This window comes from Pipra filicauda, unplaced genomic scaffold, assembly GCF_003945595.2.
Source record: "Pipra filicauda isolate LSUMZ 115617 unplaced genomic scaffold, ASM394559v2 scaffold35_size7292922_pilon, whole genome shotgun sequence".
Classification (NCBI taxonomy): domain Eukaryota; kingdom Metazoa; phylum Chordata; class Aves; order Passeriformes; family Pipridae; genus Pipra; species Pipra filicauda.
This window is the reverse complement of record NW_024104487.1, coordinates 7,044,506-7,071,541: the sequence shown is the minus strand read 5'-3', so window position 1 is coordinate 7,071,541 and position 27,036 is coordinate 7,044,506. Positions and strand designations below refer to the sequence as shown.

Sequence of the window (27,036 nt, the reverse complement as noted above, 5' to 3'; positions counted from 1 at the left end):
TATTCAACAGGTAAAACTAAGCACCTAAGGGGTGAAAACAGCTCTTTGTTTAGCGACAGCAGGGGGTGATGCCATTAGTCCAGGCACAGGCAATAATGTTATGGATAGAAACACTACTCATTTTTAAAAGGATGATACCCCATCAACCTTTGAACTGCATCATTGCAGTCAAGAGTCAGCCAGCAAGGAATGAACAGATTGCTCTTTTCTGCATGTCTGGCATCATAGAAACCCAAAGAGGCAAGGCTGGTTACACACAAGTCAGTTGGTAGAAGCAGAAAGTCTAGACATGATGGCAACCAAAAAGGAAGGTTCTTGATGCAAAAGGGAATTAATCTTTGGGGCAGCAGAGCATAACAAAGACACTAGACCCAAATCTAGAAAGCACAAAAGCACAACTTGCTGTAGAAAATGCTCCAGAAAGAAATGCTCTTCTGCCTCTAGGGGAACTATAGCAATATTCAGTAAGGAAGAATAGAATTGTTTAGTTTAGAGTACCTAGGAGATTTGGATGTAGCTCTTAGCAATTTCTCCCCTGGGTTTATTACACAAAAGTCTCACATGCTCTATAGTTCTTTCTTTCTGCTTCTTGTCACGTACAGGCAGAACTGAGGACAACAGCATCCCAGCTAGATACTCTAAGTGACATCAAAGCACAATTCACAAATATGGAAAAACGTGTAAATAAATGACTTGTGTGCAAAGCATTTCTAAACATAGTCTAAATAAGGGCAGCATAACTATATCACAGGATGCAAAGGGTTGTCACAACATCAGGACCTAATTTTCTGCGAGAAAATGTTCTCTTGGGAGAATCTATTCCAGTCAGACAGAAGAGACAGGAAAGACTGACTTGTTTAAGAAGAGGTTTGCACCAATACAATATTTGTGTAAACTTTAATCTCCTTACAGTAGAAACATACACAGTCCAAGCCAAAAGTAGTGTAACAACTTTACAGCAAAGCTTACCAGTAAAATGCAAAAGTAGTTTGTATCAAATTCTTAAAAAACTGTGCACTTTCTCAAACTTAACTTTGTTCAGCACATCGTTTTGATTTATATATAATAAGGCATTAATTCTATAAGAATCATTTACTATATCCCAAAATCGCATGACCTAGGTGTAACACTCTATAGCCTGATACCATTTTTGTTCCTTTCGATATTTACAGATTTAATCTACCTGCACTGACATGGAGCACAGAAGCACTAAGAACAAATACAAGCTTTGCCAATAATAGGTTCACATTGAAAAAGTTACATAGAAAAAAATTAGCTCAATTATGCATTGCAATAGCTTGGGTCTGCTGCAGCCATGACTGTAGTTTTAGAATAATTTTCCCTTTCTTGTGCTTCCTCACTTCCAGTAGTATTTTGGTCTTTCAAAATGCAGAACTGAACCTGCTCTGAACCTGAAGAAACTGGAAGTGGGCCCCATTTCTACCAGCTATCCAAAATTTGGTTTTCTCCTCCTCCCCAGAAGACAGTTCTTAAGATTCTTTGAAATTTGAATCTTCTAAAAAAGGCATCGCTTAAGTCATTCTAGCTACTATGTACAGAAATGGCTCAGGCAATTAAGTAAGTCCACCTTGTCATTAGTCAACAGGAAGTATAATTACTGTAGCTGTAAAGGAGGTATCTAGTGTTCCAGAATACGTGAGTTTAATTATGGTGAGAGCTTCCTCAATTCTATTTACATGACAACTTCAGGCTCAATGTTAAATAGCAAGTCATCATTTCCTCGTCGAACTTCAAGTAGTAGAGGTGATTCATTCATCACAGCCTCTTGCAGGTCACTGGAGGTCATCAAAGGACGCCCATTGACTTTCACAATAATATCTCCATCCTGGATCCCTCCTCTGCGAAGACAAGAAGAAAGAGACAGTAAGTATGCATTCTATGTAGAGAAAAAGTATAAAAGCTATTCACCACCTCTTCTGCTGATGTGATAAATTGTCACTTGTTTTTGTTTCCATTGAAGGGAAATCCTACCCTTTTGACTGCAAAAGAATAACGAGTAGTACTTGCTAAATGCAAAATCAGGTTTGGGTTTTTTCATTGAGGATTTCCTTCTAAAACAGCAAAAATTATGAGTCTAACTTTCTCTTTGACTTCCACAAAACTACAGCAAAGGAGAAACAGAAAATACTTTTATCCATGATTGACTCACTTCACTCCATCCATTTACAAGATCATGCTTTTATGTCTCCAGTATTTATTTCAACCATTGGAAATTAAACTCCTCTCAAAATTTCAAGACAAGTAGAGCGCACCAGCTGAAGTACTGGCAAATTATTTCTCTCTTGCTGTTCAAATGTAATCCAGAATAGCTTCTTTCGTTACTTTTTCATCTTTTTAATAATTCCTAAAATAATTTTTAGATACATTTTATTTATTTTGCAACTGTTCTGTCAAATAGTCTCTTCCTCTAAGATGAAGCATTGTCTCAGTTAACAGCTCTGACAGTCTTATGTGAATGTTATCTTGTCTCCTGTTTAAACTTAATCCAAATTTCTATTTATTAATATTCAGTATACCTTACAAAAATAAAATTTGTCCATGGTATTTGGGGTGCCTCAAGTTGCACCAGGGGAGGTTTGGATTGGATATTAGGAAATATTTTTTCACAGAAAGGGTTTTCAAGCACTGGAAGAGATTGAGCAGGGAAGTGCTTGAGTCACCACCTCTGGAGGTATTTAAAGAGGTGTAGATGTGGCATTAGGGACATGAGTGGTGGCCTTGACAGTGTTGCATTAACAGTTGGACTTGATGATCTTAAGGGTCATTTCCAATCTAAACAATTCCATGATTTAAACAGCTCTGATATTGAAATATTTCACTTTTGTAGATGTGAGTAGAATCTTAGCACAAATATTTTAAACCTAAAGGCACAATTTTTAATTGTTTAAATACAGATCAAGACTGGTATGAGAAATTGCTTAAATATAAATAGAAATATTACCTTATTCGTATCTATTTGGAGATATAAACATGGTGAAGAAAATAATGTGCTCTACATACCTATGAGAAGGTGAGTTTGGAACAACTTCGTGTACATAAATTCCACTTCTGACATCAGGAAAATCAGCATTGTTGTGCTTCAGTTCTTCCACCAAGCTAAAAGAAGAAAACGTCATTGATTACGCCACACAAGAAGAAGCATTCAAACACATTTATTTATTCTTAATTTTTTTGTGATAAAAGAGGAAAGACTTAACAATTAATTGTTTGCCCCTTGTTCTGTGATGAAAATGTAGGGCATTTGAATTTGGATTTAAACAAGTTACATAGATTTTGTGAGAATCAAAACTACTTAATGGTCTCATACATCTTCTGTAACAATCTGACTTTTGCTCTCTGTAGCAGTAGCACAGAGGGCCCTGTACATGAGCAGAAGGACAGGAGCACTCCCTGTTCTGGGTGTGTACAGGGAGAAAAGACATTTCTGCCCAAAGAGTTAAGGCTGGTGATAGGGCAGAAATTTGCTAACTATTTTGCTTCTTTTATTTTGCAAGTTGTTCCTAATTTGTCTTTATCTAGAACAACAGAACTTTTGATAATTTCAGCCATCAGATAGATCAGAACTATGAAAGTTTTCCAAGGAAACTTCAGTTTCCTCAAGTTTTCTTCAGGAATTGTTTGTGCATCCCTTTCTAATGAAAGAAGACAGGAACTGGCTGCAAAATAAAGGCTCTACAAACATCCCCTCATTTCAGAGCTGATGACATCATTTCAGGTCTGTGTACAGCGTGGGTTAAAACCCATTTCTAAAAACAAAAGGGTTTAGATCAAGGATGAATTACTCCACTGTCTGCCATGAAAAACTGGGGTCCTCAAGATGGAAAGCAAACTAAAATGGCTGCAAAGATTCCTCTTCACTTGACTGTACTCAGGTAGCTAACAATTAAACGACTAAAGCAAACACACAAAGGGAAGTAGTCTTTTTCTGAGGAAAAGGCCTGCAGACACCTTACACGGCTTCATTACATGCCAAAAAAGCCGTAAAATCTCACAGTGTTCACTTCACAATTACTCAAAGGAACATTCTGAGTTTTCTTCCGTGATGTTCATGCCATTACACTGATTCATTCCAGCTGAGGATCTGACCCTTCAGGGAAGACTGCAAGAGTGTAACCCGATAAACAAAAATGGCTTCACTACAAACCCAGCTGGAAATTGTCTTGTTTAATTTCATAGTCAACTGCCACACTGGAAATGTGCCTACTGCTGGGAAAGAACACCAGCATAAGAGCCCTCGTTTGTTATCCCAGGATATATCTGGGTAATGGCAAGGCACAAAGCACCGTGAGAGACAACAGACAGTAAAGAAGTAGAGGAGGGTGTCCATATTCTGGTTTTGTTAACATGGAGGCGTGGAGCTTTAGTTCGGCATTTTAACTGGAGAAAGTAGTTGTTAATGGTTAGGCACCAAATCTTACATCACGTGGCCTTCACTGATAAAACTAAACCCAAACTATCCCCCCCATCAGCTGATCTGTCATTGGCACTCACAGTCACCTGAAAGCAGCAGCTTGTTTAAACTTCACCTAAAACCTGGTATAACTCCAGACCTCCTCATCATGAGCCAAAATCTGTGTTCAGGCTCTTCCTAATTTCCCTCAGCTATGAACATGGCGTCCACCACTATCAGTGTTTACAGAATTTTCAAGTCTCAGAACACAGATTTCACCAATATCATTAAAACATTTGCAGACTTCCTAGAAACTAATGACCACTTCTGGATTCTCTGGAGATTTGTAATGAAAGCTGAATGAAGTTCTGAGCCACTACTGACCACATCTTGTATGCATGATCATACATTTTAAGATACTTACGCAGGTGTTATTGTCAGCATTCTGATGCCAATGAAACGTTTCTTCCCATCTGAAAGTAACACAGAGGATATTTAAGAAATTTAGCCAAACACTTAAAAAAATAACTACTCTGATGACCTACAATATCTGAAAATTAAAACAGGATGTATCAGCTTAACAAAGCTAAACGAAATCATAAGCATCTACACTGAGGTTACTTTTTAAACTCTGGTTAGCCTTGGTGTACAGAATGACAATCCCTCTCCCTGGAAGTGAAGGTAAGAGAAAAGCTCTTTACACTCTGTGAGAATTTTTCGTCCAAGAAATTCAGGAAATTTCTGTGATCTAGTATCACATGTTTTCAGCAAATGGAAAATTTCATAACCTACCACCATTTAATCTGAAACTTGTCAAGACAATTTAATCATATGCTGTTCTCATTAAAATGTAGAAATGAGATTTAAAGAAATTTAAATTTCCACCTTTCTGAGACAGGACAACCTGAAGACTCACACTGATTGTAACACAAATGGCTTGCTATTCTCGCCCCAAAGAACGAAAAGCAAGATTAAAAAAACCCAGCACATAGATCTTAGCCAAAATGATCACAAAAATGCTTGGAGGGCTGGAGCACCTCTGCTTTGAGGAATGGATGAAAGAGTTGGCACCGATCAGCCTGGAGAAGAGAAGGTTCCAGAGATACCTTATTGAGGCCTTCCAGTACTTAGAGGGGACTTATATGAGATGGGGACAAACATTTTAGCAGGGCCCGTTGTGACAGGATGAGAAATAATGATTTTAAATTAAAAGCGGGGAGACAGAGGCTAGATATAAGGAAGAAATTTTTTATGATGAGAGTGGTAAAACAATGGAACGTTGCCCAGAGAAGTGGTAGATGTCCCACCCTGGAAACATTCAGGGTCAGGCTGGATGGGGCTCTAAGCAACCTGATGTAGCGAAAGGCGTCGCTGACCATTGCAGGGGGGTTGGACTAGATGACCTTTAAAAGTCCCTTCCAATACAAACTATTCTATAATTAGCCAGGACTCTAATTTTAAATGGTGAAAATTCACTCCTTTAGGCAGAACACCACATTTCTGTAGTTGGCTTTTAGTAGTCATAATATTGCACAGCTGTCCTATGAAAAAAAATGCACTTTTTTACTTATGACTTCCTGAAATGAGTGCTCCAGTACTTAGTTACATCCGGTATGAAACAATATTTCCCCTTACTTGTTCCAGCACAAGTACTTCACAAGATCTTTGAGTTTCTCCAGGTTTTCATGTGAGGAAAAAGATTATGTACATGGACTCCTCCAACTCTTATTCTTTCCAAGAAAAATACTCCTAAGTAAAGGAACTAGTTCTGAATCTTATGCATGTCCAATATTCCCATCAGGATCACTGAAAATGTTGACTACTAAACACTGGATTTACTACACTCTACACAATCTTACATCTATAACTGTGATCCCTGCTTTCCTCTGAAATGTTGTCTCCTTTCTATTTTGAAGTGAAACTATTAAGATCCAAATCAGCTATTGTGAGAGTGTCATGAAGTCCAATTACTCAAAATCGAAGTCTCAAGAGGGCCATGAACTAGCTCATACTGCTTCTCTAGTCTGCATGGCAAACATGTAAGTTTTCACTTTTTAAAAATATCCAAACCTGATAATTATCCCACCTGAAGATAATCCCCTGGCCCCTGCTATGTGGATAGTTAAATGATGATAATTAAATGTGCCCTTCAAAAGGCACATCAGTGACAGACTCTCTAATGACAGTTCTCTGCATTAAACAATTTGCTGTTGGTCATTGCCTCTGTTATACAGAAACACGCAGAAGCACAAAGGATACTCTGGGGGCTGAGATAGGAATGTTCCCGTGAAAGAGAAATGAAAAATGAAAGAAGGGACAAAAGAAATTAATTTGGAAGAAACAAACCAACAAGAATGAAAAACCACAGCAGAAATGCTGCTGAGTCAAAGCAAATTATTTCCCCAGTGCCTAATGATACATGTAAACATAAGGCTTTTGGGAAAAAAATAAATCTAGTAACTAAAGACTTCAAAACTAAAAGTCTCATTCTATCTTCATCTTTGTGGTATTATTTCACCCCTGTTCATGCGTTAAAATTCAAAAAAGGCCTTCTGCCCTCTCTCTGCACTAAGTTTACCACACTGCAAGTAGCAGTTGCACAAAGTAAAACTAACATCTGTGAGCTATGAGTTACTTTAGCAGCAATCATGAGGTAGAATGAAAAATAATTAGGAGAACAGGAATAAAGTGAGGTTTTACAACTGATGTACTAAGAAGTACATCACAAGTGTGCAGTCCCAGCAGTAGTTAAAAGAAGGTTTGTATGTTGGAAAAATCAGGTTGAGCAAATGCGAAACCATTGTGGCTTAAAGTTGGAGCAGAGCACAGCAGAGAGAGATACTCAAATCTCATTTAATTTGGTAAACACCAGGCCAGATTAAATACCAGCTCCAAAGGTAAAAAGTCAAGCAAACCAACCTCAACCATTAGTTTAAACTTAAATCTGTTTTGTGTTAATAGAAAGTCACAAGCAGCTAACCCCAAGTATCTAGAGTTGGTTAACTGTTTACAGAGATTTGTTCCACAGTATGGAAAACATTTGTTCTACTGTTAAACTTTATTTATTGATCTTGTAACAGTAGAGATACAAACCTGACAGATAAACACCAGCTGAAGGCAAGAGTGTTTATGGCTTATAAACCATGGCAAAAAGAACTGATAAATCCAAACTAAGGAGTCATCTACTCAAACTCTTATGGGCAAGAGTAACTCTGGCACAGGAGTATCCTCCTTGCAGCTGATTTCAGTGGCGCCAAGATTTCACCAAGATTTATAAGTGAAGAAATGGATCCTGTACTTTTTATTCAAGTGGCATGTAAAACTCCTGTTTCTCTGCTCTTTACTTTTGCACTTGAAGCTCATCTTGCAGATTGCATGAGCAGTCCTGAAAGCATGTAAGATATTCCACTGCCAAACAGAAACCGAGGACAGCTCAAGTCTATAATGTGAACTGTGTGCAGTATGCCTTTTATAAGAACTGTACAGCTGAATTTAATCAGTAGTCTGAATCTATATTCAGCAAGCCTCCTAAGCAGCCCCTGTGATTATTGGTAATAATTACCAGAAATAATCATCCAAATACCTAGATAAGCATATAGTTCAATCACAACTAACACAGTGTCCTGAGGATGTAAATGAGGATTCACAGAAACGATTTGTTGGATGTGGCCAATGCAGAACTTCCCCATTTCTCCTTGCCCATCTGAAACAAGGTTTATTCTTTTTCTGCAAACATAATATAAGAGGCCAGGCTGACCTCTTAGGCTGAATTTTCTCTTTAATATTTTGTCAAGTTGCTAACTTATTCTCTTCCATTCTAAATTATACAAGTTTAAACACTTTCTAGTTTTACTGTTTTGCTCAAGTCTAAACTGGGAATAGATGATAGAGCCAAAACTGAAAGTAAGAAATTTTTACAAGATACTAACAAAAGACACTGGAGTAAAAGAATCAGTCAATGCTTAAGGATAAATGACTTCCAGAGGTAAAGACAGAGTACACAGCTGGTTACAACTGAGATATAGATTGACACACTTCATGCACTAGTTTAGAAATTCCTAACTATGAAAGGAGGATAAACTCAAAATTAGTACAGGCTTTCAGAACATTCAACAGACAAGATCTCTATGCAGCGTGGTAAATCTTTGGTAGAAAATACAGTAGGTATTATTATGTATTACTGATGTATTAGGTAATATCAAATGTTTAGATAACAATAGTCAGGGCAAATACTTCATTCAAATGCCATCCTCTCCTTTTCCCCCCTCTCTGCTTCTGTTCTTTAGTAGATCAGACATTTACAGAAATGTACAATGGATGGGACTTTAAAGAATTTAGTTATATTTTATATAAAACTGATAGTAATCTGATCTCCAGAGTAAATCTGGAAAGAGGGGTATCCTAAGGGAATTTTATCATCTTCAGGCAATATGGTATTAAGAGTAGTATGGTAATATCCTTAAGCTTCTTCCTATGACTTAACTGTACCATAAGGGAAGATTCCAGTGAAACTACTGCAATATAATTGGAGCAAAATAAGACATAATAAAAAAAATCCCCAAAAAATTCTTCTTCATAAATTCATTATGCCAAGAAATAACAAATATACAATAAACCTGAAAATTATTAGTAAAGGCCTAAAAATTACAAACTAGGGCTCAAATATATAGTGAAAATATCTCTATACATCCAGAGATGCATTGATTTTAAATGACTTTTAAACAGCTGTTCTGTCTGTAGCCTAAAGGTACGAGAGGTAATTCAGAGAAGCAAAATAAATAAATAAATAACAAAACCCACTACGTTAAAATTGCGCTGACAGTCTCACTGACACTAAGAGAAAATGTGAATCCTTTTGATTAGGTGATAATGTGAATGATTAAAAAAAACCCTAAAAATCTGTATGTTACAATCACAATATAAACTTGAATATTCCACAATGTTTTTTCTTGGGGTTCCATAGGCAAAATTATCTCTGGGCCCTTAGCTGGGCTCAGCAGGCACGTCATTTTCCAGAGGCAAAGGTGCCTGAAGGAGCAAGGTGGTTGATTTCAGTGGTATCTCTAACCTTCACTGACTTTCCAGCCCATTACCAGGAACCCACTGGTAGATGGTGGGCTTTCTGCTCAAGGCTTGTGTTTGTGCCTCTAAGGCCATTCCTGCAGGATGAGCCACTGCTCCTCCCTGGTTTGGGATGAGCAGTTTGGTTCTGAAGGGTAACCACTAATGGTACAGACCTGTTTGTTTCAGAAGCCAACAATCAGTTAGTAAACTGGGTGAATAAACAGGCCTTTTGACTTGTTGGCCAACAAATTATGTCAGCTAATTTGAAATGTACTTTTCAGCACATAATTAACAACTTCTTTCATCTACACCTCCAATAACTCCCCTCAAATCAACAGTGAAAACAACATAATTTGTGGAATTAAGCAAAACACAGATGAGGGGACTCATCAGAATTGTGATGGTCTCATATATACAAGGAGATGCATAACTTTAAAACCTCTAACTAAGGGAAGTTTCTGAAATAACAGAATCTGAAAGAACACAGAGGAGAATGGTGTGGGGAAACAACCCCGGCATCAGGAACTGGATGAACTCAGGAGAAGACAAGATTAATAGCAAAAAGATTCAAGAGAAGAAGCAGCAGCCAACATTCATGATAAAAGATGAGTAGTAGGGTGTGGACAGATAAACTGGCAAGCAAAAGAGCAAGCAAGATTTGGCCTGCATGCAGCATTACTAGATCAGCTTCAGCTGTGCAGCATTTACTGTGACACCTAGAACAGGGTGACAGATACAATGCAGGCACATAAAAAAAGTCCTGAGTACTGCAGTTGTCAGTTGCCAGCATATTTAGATTTATATGCTCTTTGGTGCAGAGGCCATTCTTTTTTTTCCTGTTTCTCTCCCATCTTCCCATGTATTTCCTCACAAATTAGTACACAGCCCTTCTTGCACCAGGGTCTGAGAGTCTATCATAATATAGCACTGGCATAGATGACCATGTTAAAATAAAGATCAGGTTCTACTGACACTACACTCCATCTGTGGACAGGTGTTTATAAAGGTTTTCACCTTATTCTCCACAGTACACCTTAATCTCCTTTTTCCTTGGACAATAAATAAAAGAAGACTCCTTCATCAAGTCATCATCTGTTCTCAAGATCATTTGAGACAGTAATGACTCATCTGTGTCCCCACTATCCTCAGATAGTGGGGGACTATTTTCCAGATTTATACAGATACTGTCTGCTCCTTGGGTGTTTGAGTAATAAAATGTCTCTCCCACCTCTGTGAAATTGTTTTCTATTTCCAAGTCTGTGGTGCTCTATATTGTAAAATGATGCTGGTCCTTTCAGTAATAGGATCCCAGAACCCTGTCTTCTGGCACTTCACCAGGATCAGGATGATAATTGGAAGATGTCATTGTTTCTTGCAGACTTTACCTTTACTTTGCTTGTCTTGTGACTCTGTGAGAAACTGAGTGATACGGTCTGAAGGAATAGCAAAAGAAATTCCAGCTGTGACCTTCAAAGTGTTAATCCCAATAACTTCACCATCCTGTTGAGAGACAACACCCAATTAATTTGCTCTTAAGTGACAGGGTTCAGCTCACTGCCTAGCATTTCACGTTAAAAGCTTGCATAAGAAATTTTGGAGTGTTGTAATCACTCCAGAAATAAACATTACTCGTAAGGGAGGATCTGGGCTCTGATTCATTATCCATTTTGCATTTAACTGGGATGGCCAGAGAGATTACAGTACAGTTTGTTCATCCAAGGACCACTCAGCAAGAGTGCTCTCTACTACCACTACAGCCACAGGTCACTGACCTGCAAAACCAGTGCTGGTTTAAAGGCATCTATTTTAAAATAGTTGTGCAGGTTAGGTCTCATCTTTGTTGTGCATCCCAGGTTTCACAGTGTGAATGAGCATAACTGCTCATACCACATCCCATATTCCTCATTGCTGTGTAAAATTTCCTCTGGTCTATGGGGAAATGTTTTCCTATGGTGTATGAACTGAGACCTAATTTGCATAGTTTGCACTGGCTTCATTAGCCTGAGCAAATGGAAGCTGGTATGACCTATGAATCTCTCCAAAAGAACATTCTCCCACTTATTTCAAACTAGCTTGAAACTAAACAAACCAACCAACAAACAAAACCAATTCACATGGACTTACCAGGTTAACTAGAGGTCCTCCAGAGTTTCCATACTGTAAAAATGACATAAGGGAACAATAAATTAGTGCTTCACTATAGGAAATGCAATTCTAATTTCCAACAGTATTTTGTTTGTAGGTAAATTAAAGAGAGGAGGTCATTTCTTAGGCAGCACTGATGGACACAATATTGATCACAGAAGATTACAGGTAGGTTTTACCCCACCCATTCCTCAGCTCTTATCATTAGAATTATTTTCATTTCATAAACAGGCCTTGAGTTAGGATCTACAACTTACCACTCCAAGTAGTTAGACCATAAGTTTAAGAAGAGTTATTAAATAGCTAAAACTAGTATTTTGATTCTTCTGAAAACTGTCAGAACAAGGTTTTGAAATAATTAATTGTTATTTAAAGTTATATTTCAGTGAGATGCTCATACAGTTTTATTCATCACTTTGGTTTGTAACCCTGACAGTCTCTCACTCTCCACTGGAGAATAATGCAGTTTTTTCATACTTAATCTCAGCATATTGCTATGAGGTAGCTAGTACATAAGGATTGATTTAGTAACCACAGATATGTAACCCTCTCTAGGGACGGCATATAGCGGCTCTGAGCAGCCCAAAATTGCCTAATACCTAATGCCTTTCAAAGGAAACATGCAACAGGACCACAGGAAATGAGCTGGGGAAGTTGCTTGTCCATCTTCGTTGGCTCAACAAGTTTGTTTTTGAGTGAGGCCAGAGTTTTCAAGCAGGTTTGCTGAACAGCCAAGAGCAGCAACTTACCAGTCAAAAGAAACAAAATCTAAGTGATGTATGACAGCAATGTGAGACACAAACTGTTTATGCTTAGATAGCACTGCACAAATCTTATTGATTCTCAGGAAAATAAACCAGACAAAGTTTATAAAATAGCTTCAAATTTCAAATTTAAACAAACAGATTGGTTCCTTATATAGTACCTCTCCACTGATCAGAGGCTGTACACTTGATTTTTATGTCTGAATGACACAAAGGAACCAAGATAATGAATTTCAGCCTTCCTCAGCACATCGTCTTTCATTCACTTGTCTTCTGCTTGAAGGATGTGATAATGAAAGAACAGCACATACAACATAGCTCCATCTAGGAACATATGGCCCTATTTTCTCCTGCCCCATGTTCCTGCTGTCCCAGCATTTCGCAGAAGGCAGCTGCATGCACATTCCTGCAGGAAAGTCTTGGCTGAGCCACAGGAATGCTCTGAATAGACTAGCTCTCAAACTCCTCCCATTCTCAAGAGAAAACCAGTGTATTAGCTAAGCACAAAGCATCCTTATGCCAGGGACCATCTTCATATTTTGTGGTCTCAGATGGCAAAGCAATTCAAGCATATTGCCATTATCCTCACCTCCTCTGCTATCACACTCTTCCTTTGGTCTAGCGCTGACACACTTCGCTATCCTTGACTAAACCTGCCCATTAGCTTTGGAGAGCAGTGAATGCCTAAGTATACATACTAGGAAGGAGTCTCAGCTTGAAAAATGTGTATAATCAAGAAGTCAAGAATTCCATGTTCTAATTCTGTCTCTGCCACCAATTCAGTGTGTGCTCCCAGGTTACCCATCTTGCCTAAGTTTTCCTAGTCTCCTTAAATAACTGAAGAGAGTAATTCTAATTAAATGTCTGAAGAGGTTCAGTTCCTGGATGATACAACGTTTTTTGAAAAAGTTCACTTTTATGTCATATCTTAGCACAAAAAAATAATTACACTCTTTTATCCCCCTATACAATTTCTCTCAAGTCTGTGACAATAACCATTTGTGAAGCACTCTGTAATGTCAAATGCTGTGTTATGATATGTCAAATTTGACATTCAGTCCAACAAATAAATCTTGAAAATATTTTCCTTTCAATGTATAACAGATTTAAACTATAACATTTCAGGCTATTTTCTACCCCAGATATGCATGCAGTGCTCTTCTTACAATCAGCACAAGTTAAATACACACCCAAGGACTTCACTTAAGCTCTCTGGATTCCTCCAGGTTGTTCTGAAGGGTCATTATTTTCACGTATTTCTATATGACAGGCAGTGCTAGGACCCTTAATTCCAAACTGTATCTCAGTCTTTATGTTATTTCACATCTGGATTCTTACTTGGAGTATGTGATGTGCAGAGGGAAAAGAGTAATAGCAATAAGAAAACCCCAGCCCTTTAATTAAGTTCTTACCTGGTTGTCCTGTCACTAAATTGAAGCAGATAGTGTCAATTTGATTACTCCATCTGGTTCTAATGTATGGAGATGAAAGAAACTTTGGCTCTGTTCTACAACTTGCTTGGCCAGAGCAACTCAGCAAGCAGAGAGAGAAATGTATTAATTTACTGTTGGTTGATACAACCATGTGTTACTGCACAAGACCTACAGAATGAGAAGGGTCTGTCCTATGCAATATCTCCACAGACAACCTCAAAGAGGGTAGTTTTATTTGTCATACCTTTCACAGCGCATCTTATAGACACTGCATAGTCTCTTATAAAAAGAAGAGTCTATCACTGATTTTAAACAAAGCTGCTTTTATTTAGTGGATTCATCTTTCAAAGCAGGCATTTCCATACTGAATTGGTGGGGAAGGATGTAAAGGGAAACTCATCACATGCCTAGTACTTACATTAATAATAGCATCTGTCTGAATGTAATCCATGTCTGAGTCCCGCAGGCCGAGTTCTTTGCCATCTCGCTGAGCAGTGCTGACAATACCTGTTGTCACAGTGTTCTGTAAGGCAAATGGACTTCCAATTGCCACCACAAATTCTCCTGGTCTCAGGTCAGCAGACTGTCCCAGTAACAATACTGGTAGTTTTTTCTTAAATTAAGGCAGAAAGAAAGAAATACGCATTAGTTTATACTTGAAAATAACCTGATTGGAAAGATTAAAAACTAGCAACAAGTTAGCAACATACACTTTCCATTACATTAATGAAAGAGCCACTCCTATCATATACCCAAAGCATATGCCAGGAGTGTTGCTGCTTTAAATTGTCTTCAGAAACAAACACTCAGCAGTAGTTCCTTGCAATTTCACCCAGGAAAAAAAAAGCCATCAAGATTCTGAAAGAGATTTCCCCATTTTCAGCAGATTGTTCCCTCCTCCTCCTAAAAACAGCATACAAAACAGCTGTTGATCAGCCTGCCACTCTCTCTACACTATGCACCACCCTTCAGTCCTTGCATATTGGCACAAAGGTAGAAGGATTAGCCAAAATAGCCTGGGTCTTCAGGTAAAGATAGCAGAATTTTGCCACATATGAAATGAGCTGCATTTTTTTTATTTAGTTTTTAGCAGTTTCTAGCATAGAAGACAAAGTAACTTAACTTAATCCAACTTAATTTTAAGATATGAAAAATTTCCAGGCCTGGAAATTGTTTCCCACAGATATGTTTCCAGGCAATCCCTAAACATATATTCCAGCCAATTGCTCTGTACTAAACGAAACTGAAATAGAGTTGCCAAATGAAGTCATTCATCTCTTTATGCCACTCACCTTAGGATGAATCTTTATTGTTGCAATGTCAGATTTCTTGTCAATGTCTTTGATGGTTGCTTCGTAGGTATCTCCATCCTGTAGCTGCACTTTCAGTTGTTGTCTCCCTGATATTGCATTGGTGCTTGACACCACGTGGGCATTGGTCACAATTAAACCAGAATCAGACATAATAAACCCAGATCCACTGGAAAGGGGGACATTTCGACCAAAGAGAGGGTGCCTGTACAAAAAGCAAGTAATTGTATGTCATAAGGGAAACACGAGAGAAGATTGCATTAGACGTCATTTAACACCTGTCACCCTGAGAAATAACAAAGCATTTGATGGTGAATTTTACAACCCTTACAAAAATTAAATTAAAAAAAAAAATTACAAAAAAAGGATCCTCTACTGAAAATTGTGACTTCTTTTAGTCAGTCGGGAATATGGGAACTGAGGTTTACAGAAAACCATCAGGGTTCTTTTCCTTTGGTTTCCAATTCTGTCTATAGGCTTCCTTACACAGAGGCTAGGTGACCAAAAAAAAAAAAAAGAAGTAGGAGCCCATCTGACCCCAGTAGTTGGTGTTTTTATACGAGAAGAAAACAATGACAGGAAATAATTGGTCTGACAAATGGACTGATCCTCTACTGGGAAAAGGGAAGAGGAAGAAGAAGGAACCTTGCAGCTGGACAAAGGCATAAAAGGAAGAAGTGAGGTCTAAGAGGATCATGATGCCCAAGTGCAGACTGGCAGGAAAAAGCAAACCAAAGAGAAAATTATTTTGGAGGACAAGAGGACTAGAAATGTGAAGGAAAGAAATGAAAAAGACTAGCAATGGGTAGAACCTGGTGGGAAACAACATGTTCTGTAACATAGACAGTTAAAAAAACTTTATAAACTGTCTAAAGTACTATGACTTTTCTCTCTGAACAACCGCAGTAATGACCTTAGATTTGACGGCAGAACTGAAAGTGCCTGGGTAGAAAATGAGAAAAAGGCCCACAAATTCTTCTTTCTTCCAAGATGTGGTCCATATTAGGATATTGTTGGAAAGTTCTGGCCTATTCAGCAGTAAAAAATCAGAGCCAATCCCAGGAAGACATATCACAATTAGTGCCCAGGATTAGTGCTGGACAAACATCTACTTACAGGAAAAGTACAAACAATCTTAACTACATAGGAAAAGGTCTTAAACATCTACAGGTGTAACATTGTTTCAAAAGACCAGTCACCATGTGCATAAAGCTACGTCTCCAAAAACATGATTTTCTTGATTTTGCATATTAAAAAGGTCTATAAAAATTCTCCAAGAAATTCTTAGGCCTATGCAAAGTCAGAGTACTCCAGGCAGAAAGACATTCAGGTAATGGAGTACATGTAATATTTGCAGTAATTTGTTCTGACAGCAGGTTGTTTTTAGCACTCTCATTTAAAATCTGCCTCTCAGGTTGTTTTGAGCACTCAATGTTGAACTTGCCACCTCAGCTCCAGCTTCAGTACACTGAATATTGGTATGTTCTAGTCAGCAAATTTAGCACTTTTTTTCCCCTACCAGAAGTAATTTCTGTGTTTAGATAGGTTACATCTGGTCAACATTCTACCTCTTAGGCTCTCCCTGCCAAAATAAAATCTCCTCTCATTAAAAGTAGTATAAGCAACAAAGAGCTATGTTTTTCCAGCTTACCTTCTGGATTATTTTTTTTATTTAAACTGAGATGACAATACAACAAGCTGGTAGTGAAGGCTGAAGAGATGATGAAATTTCAACGATGAAATACAATTATTTCAGGGTAGACTGTATGTAAAGTAGTGTAAAGACTGTAAACCCAATAAAATAGATCTACTGCACAGGAACAAAACACACAAATGTGTGGTTCTCTGGATAAATGAGCCTGCTGTAATGTTTCAGAGTATTTTGTAAACATCACATATTCAAAAGGAAAATTAATACATTGAAAAAACTTTGTAGACCTTTGTTAAAGAATGGAACTAAAAAAAAAGAATGGAAAGTGTTACCTGAGGAAAAGTTCAATGTGAACAACTGCAGGTGCAATCTTTTCCACCACATCTGCTATGAAGTTGAATTTGTATCTTGGGCTGTTGGACTGTAGGTGACCTATACTAGCAGAAAGAATTGGATATGTTAATAAGACAATACCTTTTTTTAGCAAGGAGGGGAGATAAACCTGCCTTGAACTGGTCAGTTTCTCCTACTAGAACAGTTTCCAACCAGGTATTGGAAAAGGAATCAAAGTCATTAAGATTGTTCAAAACTTATCCAGCATTTTGTTTGATCCTGAGAAAATTAAACATCAGCATAACTTAGCTATAAATTCTTAACTTAGCTGTAAGTTCTTTGACTTTTCTTAAAGTCTACAAGCCCTTTCTCAAGCATTTTTCTCAGCACAACTATTAACTACTATCCAAAACACACAGGATCGTAGGATAGGTAAGGTTGGAAAGGACCTCAGGAGGTCTCTAGTTCTACCTCCTGCTCAAAGCTGTGTCAGCTACAAAGGCAAACCAGGCTGCTCAAGGGCTCTGTCCAGCTAGGATTTGCAAAATCTTGCCAAGGATGGAAACTCCAGAAACTCTAGGAAACTTGTCCCACTGCTTCACTGTCCCCTGTGATGTAAAAGTTTTTCTTATGGCTACTCTGAATCTCTCTTGTTGAGACTCATGTTTCAACTTGTGCCCATTGTTTCTCATTCTCTTACTATGCATCCCTGTAAAGGGCCTGGTTTCATCTTCCTAGTAACCTCATGAGCACAGGGAGGCTGCTGTTAGGTCATCCTGGAGCTTTCTCTTCTCCAGGCTGAACAAGCAGAGTACACTCAGCTTTTTCTCACAGGAGATACATCCAGTCCCCCCAGCCATCCTCATGACCTTCTCCTGAACTCCATTTTGTCAATGCCTTTCTTATATTGAGGGATCCAAAACTGGATGCAGTATTCTATATGTGGTCTAACAAGTGCTGAGTAATACAGCCGCAGCATTTGGGAGCCACATTTAAAACCCAAGTTCTAATTTTTTTGAAGTAGACACATTAGAAACCTGCTGCAAATCATAACCTTTGCCCCTAAAAAGTTTTGCAAATTCACATTTAAGCTGCCCCATGCAGCTGGGCCTAGCAACAGATTACTAAAAGTTTTTACAAAAGCCAATGTGGTACTACATTAAGCAGCACTACACAAAGCATTTATGAATAGTGAATATAATTGTGTGGAATGAAGATTTTACAGAGGAGAAAAAAGCCCACAGTATCCTGGATTCTAACATCACAACATCCTAAAGTAATACTACTCCTTGTACTAGAATGTCCTACTTTCTGCAATCCCTAATACACAGGGACATATCACCACATATGTTAAACATATGACAGGGGACATATTACCACACTCAAATAGCAGTCTTTCATGTTTACAGTCTGATGCTTTAAAATTAAATATAGGGTCTAGGGAAGGGTGTAAACAAGTTGTAACCAGGTACAGCAATAACATTTTTGACTTTTTCAAATCTCGTACAACAGCACATGTTTATCCCAGGAAATACACTTCTTTTTCTGCCACTTAGTCAGGAAAAAGAGGCTCCAAATTCTCATTTCTAAATATTATCAACTCTTCGGAAGTGATGCTTTGCACTAGCATGGTTTACTCTAAGTTCAACTCACGCTGAAGGATGAATTTACTCCACAGTAGCTCTTGCATACAAAGTCAAGACCTGGTCTTAGAGATTTGAGATTTGCCTACTTCTAGGTCACATAACATAGCAATGAGTCCAGATACAGATTCTGTCTTAAGAAAGTATATACTTTTCTTTCATCAGCTGCCCTTTTAGCCAAGTCTTTGAAAGGAAAGCAAGTAGGAGGCATCAAACAGAAAGTAAAGATACACAGAAAAGAGAAATGTTTGAGTTCTCATGCATTTTCACAGTCTGTGTAATTTTAATTCTCTGATCGTTCTGAGCAATCCTTATCTACAGGTGCTTTATGACCATTAAACCTTGTAACTTGTAAATTATTTGGGACAAATATAAAGATTACAGCATAATGGAGTCTAACCTATTGACAAAAAAGATGTGTCACTGGTATATTCTATTATTTGAATGAATTTATTAGATAGGGGGTGACAGAGAACTGTTATAGTTCCTACAGTCTCTCAGGAAGCTTTCACTGGAAAGTGTCAGAGGACCTTTGAAGTCAGTTAAATGCAAGGCCTTATATTACCACAGCAAGCAATGGACCCAGCACTGGTACAAAAGAAGAAAGTATTGAAGAAACCAGATCAAGACAATTAGGCATTTCTTCACAGAAGTCTGTGAGTTCTTTTTCCTGTTACTGGGTATGGGATTTACTTCTGAAGGGAAAGAAACTATGCTTACATTTAGCAAGCTAAATTTATATGATACAGAATAAACAAAAGGAACAGCTTGGCAAGACTAGATTCAGCCCATTATTTTTATGTACATTCTCACGCATTCTGAAAAATCCCTCTAACCAACTGAATATGCTTGTTTTAGTACTTAGTTTAAAAGAGACATTGCAAACAGGAATCACAGAGGACAGTCAAATGTAAGCACAATATACTGTTATTTATTTTGCTTACTAGGCCACTGAAGATTTATCTTACCTTCAGTTCACAAGCAGCTTGCCTGATTATGCAGTATATCCTTTGAAGTCTACTAACATGACTTTGAACACTTGCATATACAACAGGATATAACATTACCATCACATTTTTCTTAATAGACATGATCATGCATCAATGAAAGACAGTTGGACAGACCCTCAGCTGATAAACTAGCATGGAACTGGGGGAAAAACAACGATGAATGCAGGCTTTCAGCTGGTGTAAATCAGCATAGCTCTATGTGAGTCAGGGTAACTAAACCCCTTTGCATCTGCTGAGTGCTGAACTGTTCTTCCCATGCCAAATTGTTACAGCACTGCACATGGCCAAAAGCAGAGGAAGATGCCTGCCAAAGAACTCAGTTTTGCATCACTCCTGACTAGCCACCAGGCAAACATCGTGGGTGGCAGTGGCTTTCCAGGTAGGATTTGGGGAGGCAGAGAGAAAATGTCTGAAAGATGCAGTCGATAAATGTAAGCATGGAAAGAGATGAAGGAAGTAAAATGCAGCATACAGAGAAGAGACTGTAAAACTGAAACAAAGCTTGTCTTCTTTTCATACCACAGTGAAAACATTTCTCAGTCTGAGCAGAAGTCCAGAACCTCCCTGCTCTGGTCAGAAGACAAGAATACTCAAACTTGAAAGTAAATCCAAATCTGCACTATATATTAAAGAGAAACCTGAAACAAAGGAGGATCAAGAATTAACAGAGACTCAAACTTTGTATGAAAGATGTGGCTGAAGATCTACTGGTCTGATTAGAGATGAACTGTTCTCATTATTTTCTGGTGGGGATCAAATACTGGTGAAAACTGACTTACAAAGTTGAGATGCCTTCATGGAAACTGATCTTTCTTGAATAAATTTGTGCAAGCTGGAAGGGATCAGAACCTTTAAACACATTATATGATGTGCCAGGACCTCAAACTATGGACTTGGAAGATGTAACTGCAGACTCACAGTTACTCTCAAATATGCAGCCCTATTTAAGGGAACTGAAGTGTTGGTTATTATTAATAGCATTTTAATGCATAATTATTACACTGATGGTTTTAATCAGAAGTTCTCAATACACTTCAAAAGGGAGGAACTGCAGCCTGAGAAACGAAGAAGGAAGCAACATACAACACTGTATACACTGTATAAGGTCACCCTGAATACAAGTGTTACAACTGTAGTACTAGAATTAGTAGTAGCAGAATCTATCCTTTAATTTGCATTAGTTGGTAGATACTAGCTGCTGCTACTGTTCTTACTAAAATATAAAATTAAATATGTATATCTCTACATACACACTCCTGCTGCCTTGTGGAGCCCCACACAGCTCTTGGATCTCTGCTGGGTTGATCATGTAACAGCTCTGAGTTCACAGCACCTTTGCAGATTTTGACCAATTTACCCCCTGAAATTTGCCACATAGTTTTTCAAAGGTCTCTCAACAACATGCATTGTTTTTAATGGTATTACTGAATGTTCAAAATCATCTCAAACTAACCACAGCTAATTTTTCTTGGCAAGAAGACATAATTTAATCCAATTAACCATCTGTTGTATAACCAAGATATCAAAGGTGCTGCAACCAGGTTGTACTTGAAACAAAACCAAATTTATACTGTATGAGTCTTTAGCTATCTACGGATTTCTTAGTCAAAAGAACTAGATTTCCCCAATCTGCTACACAGTCAAAAATCAACCAGATTTTCAGACCACTTGAACTTTGATCCTATCATTTCAATTAAGCTATTAGATCTTCAGCTCTCCAGTTCCTTTCACAAAACACTCAAAATCCAGATTTTATATAAGTGAATAAAGAGGAGATAAAGATTTTCAGCCTATTTTGTAAAGAGTGATCTTACATTTCCAGTTCTGTGGGCTCCAACTACACTGGATTTGCATGGCTAAACTCAAGTGTCTGTCACGTAGGAGTATCCGTATTATCAGCTTAAGATTTTTCCTGGATAGTGACGTTATCTATAGGCTATGAGTTCATTCAATAGTGTTTTATTTACTTTACTTATTGGGACAATAGACCCACTCCAATCTCATTAACACTGCTGTAAAACCAGGAACAACTCCAACAAATCTGTAGTTAACCTAGTATGAAAAGAGTTGGAAAAAAATTTCAGCAGAAATAATCATCATAATCCCACTGAAGACAATAAACCCAGACCAATTTACATTTGCAAAAGACTGAACATTTCTGAATATCTGCCAACTTAGTCTCTGTAGAATTAAATCAAATTCACTGCTTTCTTAAAGACAATACATTGTATTACAATCCACAATTTTATATTCATTAAGAATTTGTGAGCCTGGGAAACTCATTCTTTTAAGGCTATTTCCCCATCCCCCTTTTAAAACCAGCTTCAGAAAAGATCTGTGCGTTCAGCAAAATTATTATGTCTAAGGGTGGAGTGCAACCTGGCAGATCTGATCACCAGGGATAAACACTGTCCCTACTGTGCTTTCATGGAAAGAAATGAAAGACAAATAAAAGATTATGATGTCTCTGCTTAAAAAACAGAAACATCTGCTGGAAATATAGGTTCATGGGCAGCTTTTCTGATGAATTCAGCATTAAGATCAAGTTGCATAGCTGTGCACTGACCATAAAGCCTTGGTGAGTTTAATGCCACATTATGGTTCAGGCAACTTGTTTATACAATGGATGTCTACCGTGCACAGATGAAAACAATCTGGTGAACCAACACCAAAGTGGCTTTCTCATGCAATGCAGCAATCACAAGGGTGAGACAGAGACAGACTGGCACAAGCCTTCCAGCATAGACACCTCACTGACTTTACATGCTTGTTATTCCTCCTTCCCAAGTGAATCTCAAAGAGATGAAAGGAGAACATCTCTCTCCCGTTAGCTATCCTATACAAAGCAGTGAAGTTCTATACTCTGAATTACATACCAAACACTGTACAATATTCATCCTCACCTGCAGGAACTCAAACTAAACTCAGAGATAATGAAAACAAGCAGTACATGAATGTGACTAAAGTTTGGTTTTCCAGCTAATACCTTGCAGAGCATTTCCCTGCAGCTGCAGGCAGCTGCAAGGCTTTGATGACAATAACACCAGTAGAAGACTTCAATATCTCTTACTGGACCAAATTCTTAAAAATGCAAGTAATTGTATACTAAGTTGTTCCTCTCTATCTTCAAGGTTATGTATGGGCACACTCCAAACACCCCCATGTACAACCGTGTGCAATGACTCTGCTTATGCATTAACTGTATTTCAAACATTTCTCTTAGAAAAATGAACTTTTAGGACCGTATCTTGCAAAAATTTGACTGACATGGGTGAGGCTTCACATCATGACCACTTTCTGAGAGTGACTTCAGTTTAACAGTGTAGAGGACAGAAACCAGAAAATGATCAGTGTCAAATCCAGCCTCAAAGGTTTTCTAATCAATCTCTCAGTTTCCTTGTTCCACTGACAAAACAGCACTCAAAAAAAAAAAAAATTTGCTTCCTCATCTTAGGTAAGAAAATACAACTTTTTTGACATTTAAACTCTCTTCACAGAAACTATTAGCAAAATAACATTGCAGGGGATTCTTAACTGTACTAAGAAAGTTGTACTGAAAGATCAAAAGCAGCCCTTTGTGCAAAAAACTGAGTCTGAAATAAATTGATCGTAGATTGCAGGTGACCAAGTGAATTCTTTGAGTGAGGAGTTTGACACTTTAATAGACCAATATGTGTCATTGTTAAACTTGCTCCCCTAAGAAACAGGGCTCTGTATGAACGAGTCTTTGATTAGAGGTTGTCCTCCATAAATATTTAGTGTTGAAGCAGGGAAAAAAAAAACTCAGTATTTGTAGCATGGAGTTTAACTTCGCTCCGGAGTTCCGCAGGCTGTTCCTATCAGTATCTCTGAGAAGACCTTGGGTCTGTTCATAAGATGAACTGTGTGAGTAAGAGTTTTCAGGGCACAGGCACGTTGAAGAACACCAACTATGGAGCTCCTGTACCTTCACGCAGTATGTACCTCCTTTATTTCATTGTATGCAGAACTTGGAATTTGGCATGGTGTTCTTCAAGCTAATCCAGGACTTCAACAATGAAAAAACCATTTTAAATGTCAATTTTGGAATTATCACTCAATCACCCTGGGCACCTCTTTCCTCCCTTCCTTCCTGCATCCTTTACTACTCCTTTTTAATGCATCCTTGTTCACCAGACTCCTGTCACTAGGAAACCACAGCTAAGTTTCTCAGCCACTCTTGGTTCATCACAGCCAGATTCCAACTTAGCATCAACATAAGCAACTGGAAAAAGGACAGGAGGAGATACTTCAGAAGTTACTCCTCAGGGCCAGTGCAAGTTCTAAAAAAGGCCCAAGTCATACTGATGGAGGCTTCCATTATCCAAAATTGTTTTAGTATATGGATGGTTAAGTAAAACTGGCTTTACTTCATAACTAGCTTATCCCTTCAAACTGAGTCATCTGAGGCCAGCTCTCTCTCAAGAACAGGGAAAAGACAGAAACTTGACAGCAATTTTAAACTGTCAACTTTCTTCCAAGCCTCTCATTACAGCCATTGCATGTTATTGTTGTTTTTTTTTTAAATACCATAATTGAGTTCTATTCCTGGCTCAACCACCAACTCAGTCTGACCTTGGGCAAGACACTCAGTTTCTTTGAGCTTCAGTTTGTGCAGCTGTAGAATTGAATAAAAAAAATTAAAATTTAACAGAGAACCAGATGCTTCATCTAAGCTGAGGTTTTCTGGGACAAAAAATAAAGCCAAAATAAAGTGAAAACTAAAATAGTTGCTTGAAAAAAAAACATGCTACCTCTGCCTCACGGCTCCAAATTCCTAAGCCTATTAACAGTAGATACAGGAGGATTCCTTAAAGAAAGTGTCATATATACCAAATGCCAAGAACTCAGTAAGCCCTCAGATGCAGACTAGCTCACTCATTTTGGTTAAACATTCTGATTATTTCACATGGATCAGTTCCAGCCAAGTATTAGGAGTACTAAAGCTAATGGATTCCTATGCTAAAAGGAACAGGAAAACCCAATTTATAACTACAAAATACTAGAGGGACTGATCATTGCAGCTGCAGGCTGGCATTTGGGGCAATTCTTGGCTCTGGCAAGATACTCCTAAAGCAACTCCAGGAATAGCCCCTCTTTGAACTGGTTTACCTTCTCTCAATATCAGGATGTATGAAAGGTCTCCTGTTCACAGAAAGGCTACAACAGTAGCCCTATTCCCTCTGATCCCTCCCAATAATTTTGGCCAGTTTGCCTTGAATAAACAGGATGGTTAGTAGTTCACCAGACATAAGTGAAACACCAATGCATGTTTTAGAACTCCATTATGCACAAGACTTCTCTTTCCAGGAACTCTATGAGAAAGGTAGCAATAGCAAATCCTTAAATTAACACATAAATAAGTACATGGAAAGACTCTGGGAGCATTAACACTTCCATAAAGAGACACATTTTAATGCTAGAAAGAAATTACTAACTTAAATGATTACTAAACTTTCCAAAGTTAAATCATCAAGCCTGAAGTTGCCATAGTATCTCACAGTATTTGAGCAAAGGCCTCAGTACTTTACTACAAACAGACCATGTGATATCCTGACTGTCAATATTTTTATACTGTAAAAGAGGTTCTGAGGCATTTTTCCCCACTTAAGACTCTACAAGACTATAAAACCTTTCTGTGAAGAACACAAACCAGGCGAGACACTATTGTTTAGGTGGTTTATATACTACTCGGTGCTTTTTCTGTCCTGATTGGTTTTTAGAGGCATTTCCTGCCTAGTGATGTCTGTCAGGTGAATCCGATTAACACCCCCACCACCAGGGTGATTGAGTGATAATTCCAAAATTGACATTTAAGGATGGCCCAGGAGCACAAGTGTTCCTGGGTCCCCGCTCCTGCCACCAAAGGGTAATCGAGGATGTGCTGCTGTGGGTCTGCTGTACAGCCTTCATGAGCCATGCCACCCAACACCTCAGCTGTCACCACCAACACGATGAACAAAGCTGACACTGGCAGGATAAGAACAAGCTTGTACTGCTGCCCTGCCAGAGTGTTCTGGCCTCAGAAGGGGAGACGGCTGAGGATGTGGGCGCTCTGCTGCCCAGGCACCTGAACACCCTCCATCCCTCTGACTCCCGTGCTGTCAAATGTGTTCACCTCTTCTCACAGGTGCACTGCAGTAATAACCTGCACGTCACCAAGACATCCACAGCCATGCTACCGAGGAGAAACCTTCCCAAACCCAGCCCGGGCCCACACTGAGGACTGAGGAGAAGGACTTTGTTCAGAAAGCACCTGAGCACACCGCAGCTCACTGGTGTCATTGGCAGCTGGGTGTGGTGCCACGTCCTTGGAGCTTCTTACGGTCCCTACAGCCACCCAGTCTTCCCAGGCCACTGAAAATCACGATTTTTCGTACCCTGGAAGCCAGCTCTCCCCCGCGCCGCCCAGCCACCCAGCCCACCACAGGTCCCACCATGCTCCTACCCGATTCACAGGCTCCCTTCTGGACCTGGGCGACGGCGGGCAGCCCGTGCTGCAGCGCCTTGCGGCTCACCGCCTTCAGGTGGCAGATGTTGTCGTAGGTCCGGCCGTCGCTGCCGCACACCTGGGCGCTAAGCTTGCACTGGCACACGCCCTTGGCGAAGCGCTTGCCCATGGGGTAGCGGCAGTCGAGGCTGTCCCCGCACGGCGGGTCCTCCTTGCGGCCGCAGGAGTCCCCCTCGCCCGCGGCGCAAATGAGGCAGCAGCCGCAGCGGTCGGGGACGTACCCGCTGGGGCAGCTGGGGCTGGGGCACTTGGACACATCGCAGCGGGCCGGGCACTTGGCGCGGGCGGCCGGGAGCTCCGCGGCGTGCGGGCCGGCGCTGAGGGACAGCAGGAGCAGCGGGCTCAGCAGCGACACCCGCATCCTCGGCGGGGACGGCGGCGGCGAAGCACGGGGTGCGAGCCCGCCCGGCCCCGGGGCAGGAGGCGGGAAGGTGCGATGGCGGCGCGGCGAGGGAAGGGGCGGTCGGGCTTTGTGCACACACGGGCGGGACAGCGTCTTCTGCCCCGGGCAGCGCTTCTGCGGGCGGAGCGGGGAAGGAGCAGCGGGCGGAGGGCAGGAGGCGGGAGCACAGAGCCGGTCCGTGCGAAGCTCCCCGGGACTAGCTCGCAGGGCTGAGGCGCCGGGCCATGACCAGCTGCCGGTGAGCGCCGTCCCCAGGCGGCCGCGGGGCTCAGTGAGGGCGGCAGCGGGCAGGGCCGCGGGCTTTTATGTGGGACGGGCCCGCGGCCGCCGCCTCCAGCAG

At 39.7% G+C, this 27,036-nt stretch overlaps 1 protein-coding gene across 1 annotated transcript; it reads right to left on the bottom strand.

Annotated features, from left to right (window-relative positions):
- Positions 1–857: 857 nt before the first annotated feature.
- Positions 858–27,036, bottom strand: HTRA3 (HtrA serine peptidase 3). Its single transcript, XM_027723685.2, has 9 exons — positions 26,231–27,036; positions 17,111–17,210; positions 15,110–15,332; positions 14,236–14,430; positions 11,600–11,632; positions 10,861–10,975; positions 4,836–4,884; positions 3,022–3,117; positions 858–1,859 (listed from the first exon to the last, which is right to left on the bottom strand). The coding sequence occupies exons 1-9, from the start codon at positions 26,652–26,654 to the stop codon at positions 1,694–1,696; spliced, it is 1,401 nt and encodes a 466-aa protein (XP_027579486.1). The 5' UTR covers positions 26,655–27,036; the 3' UTR covers positions 858–1,693.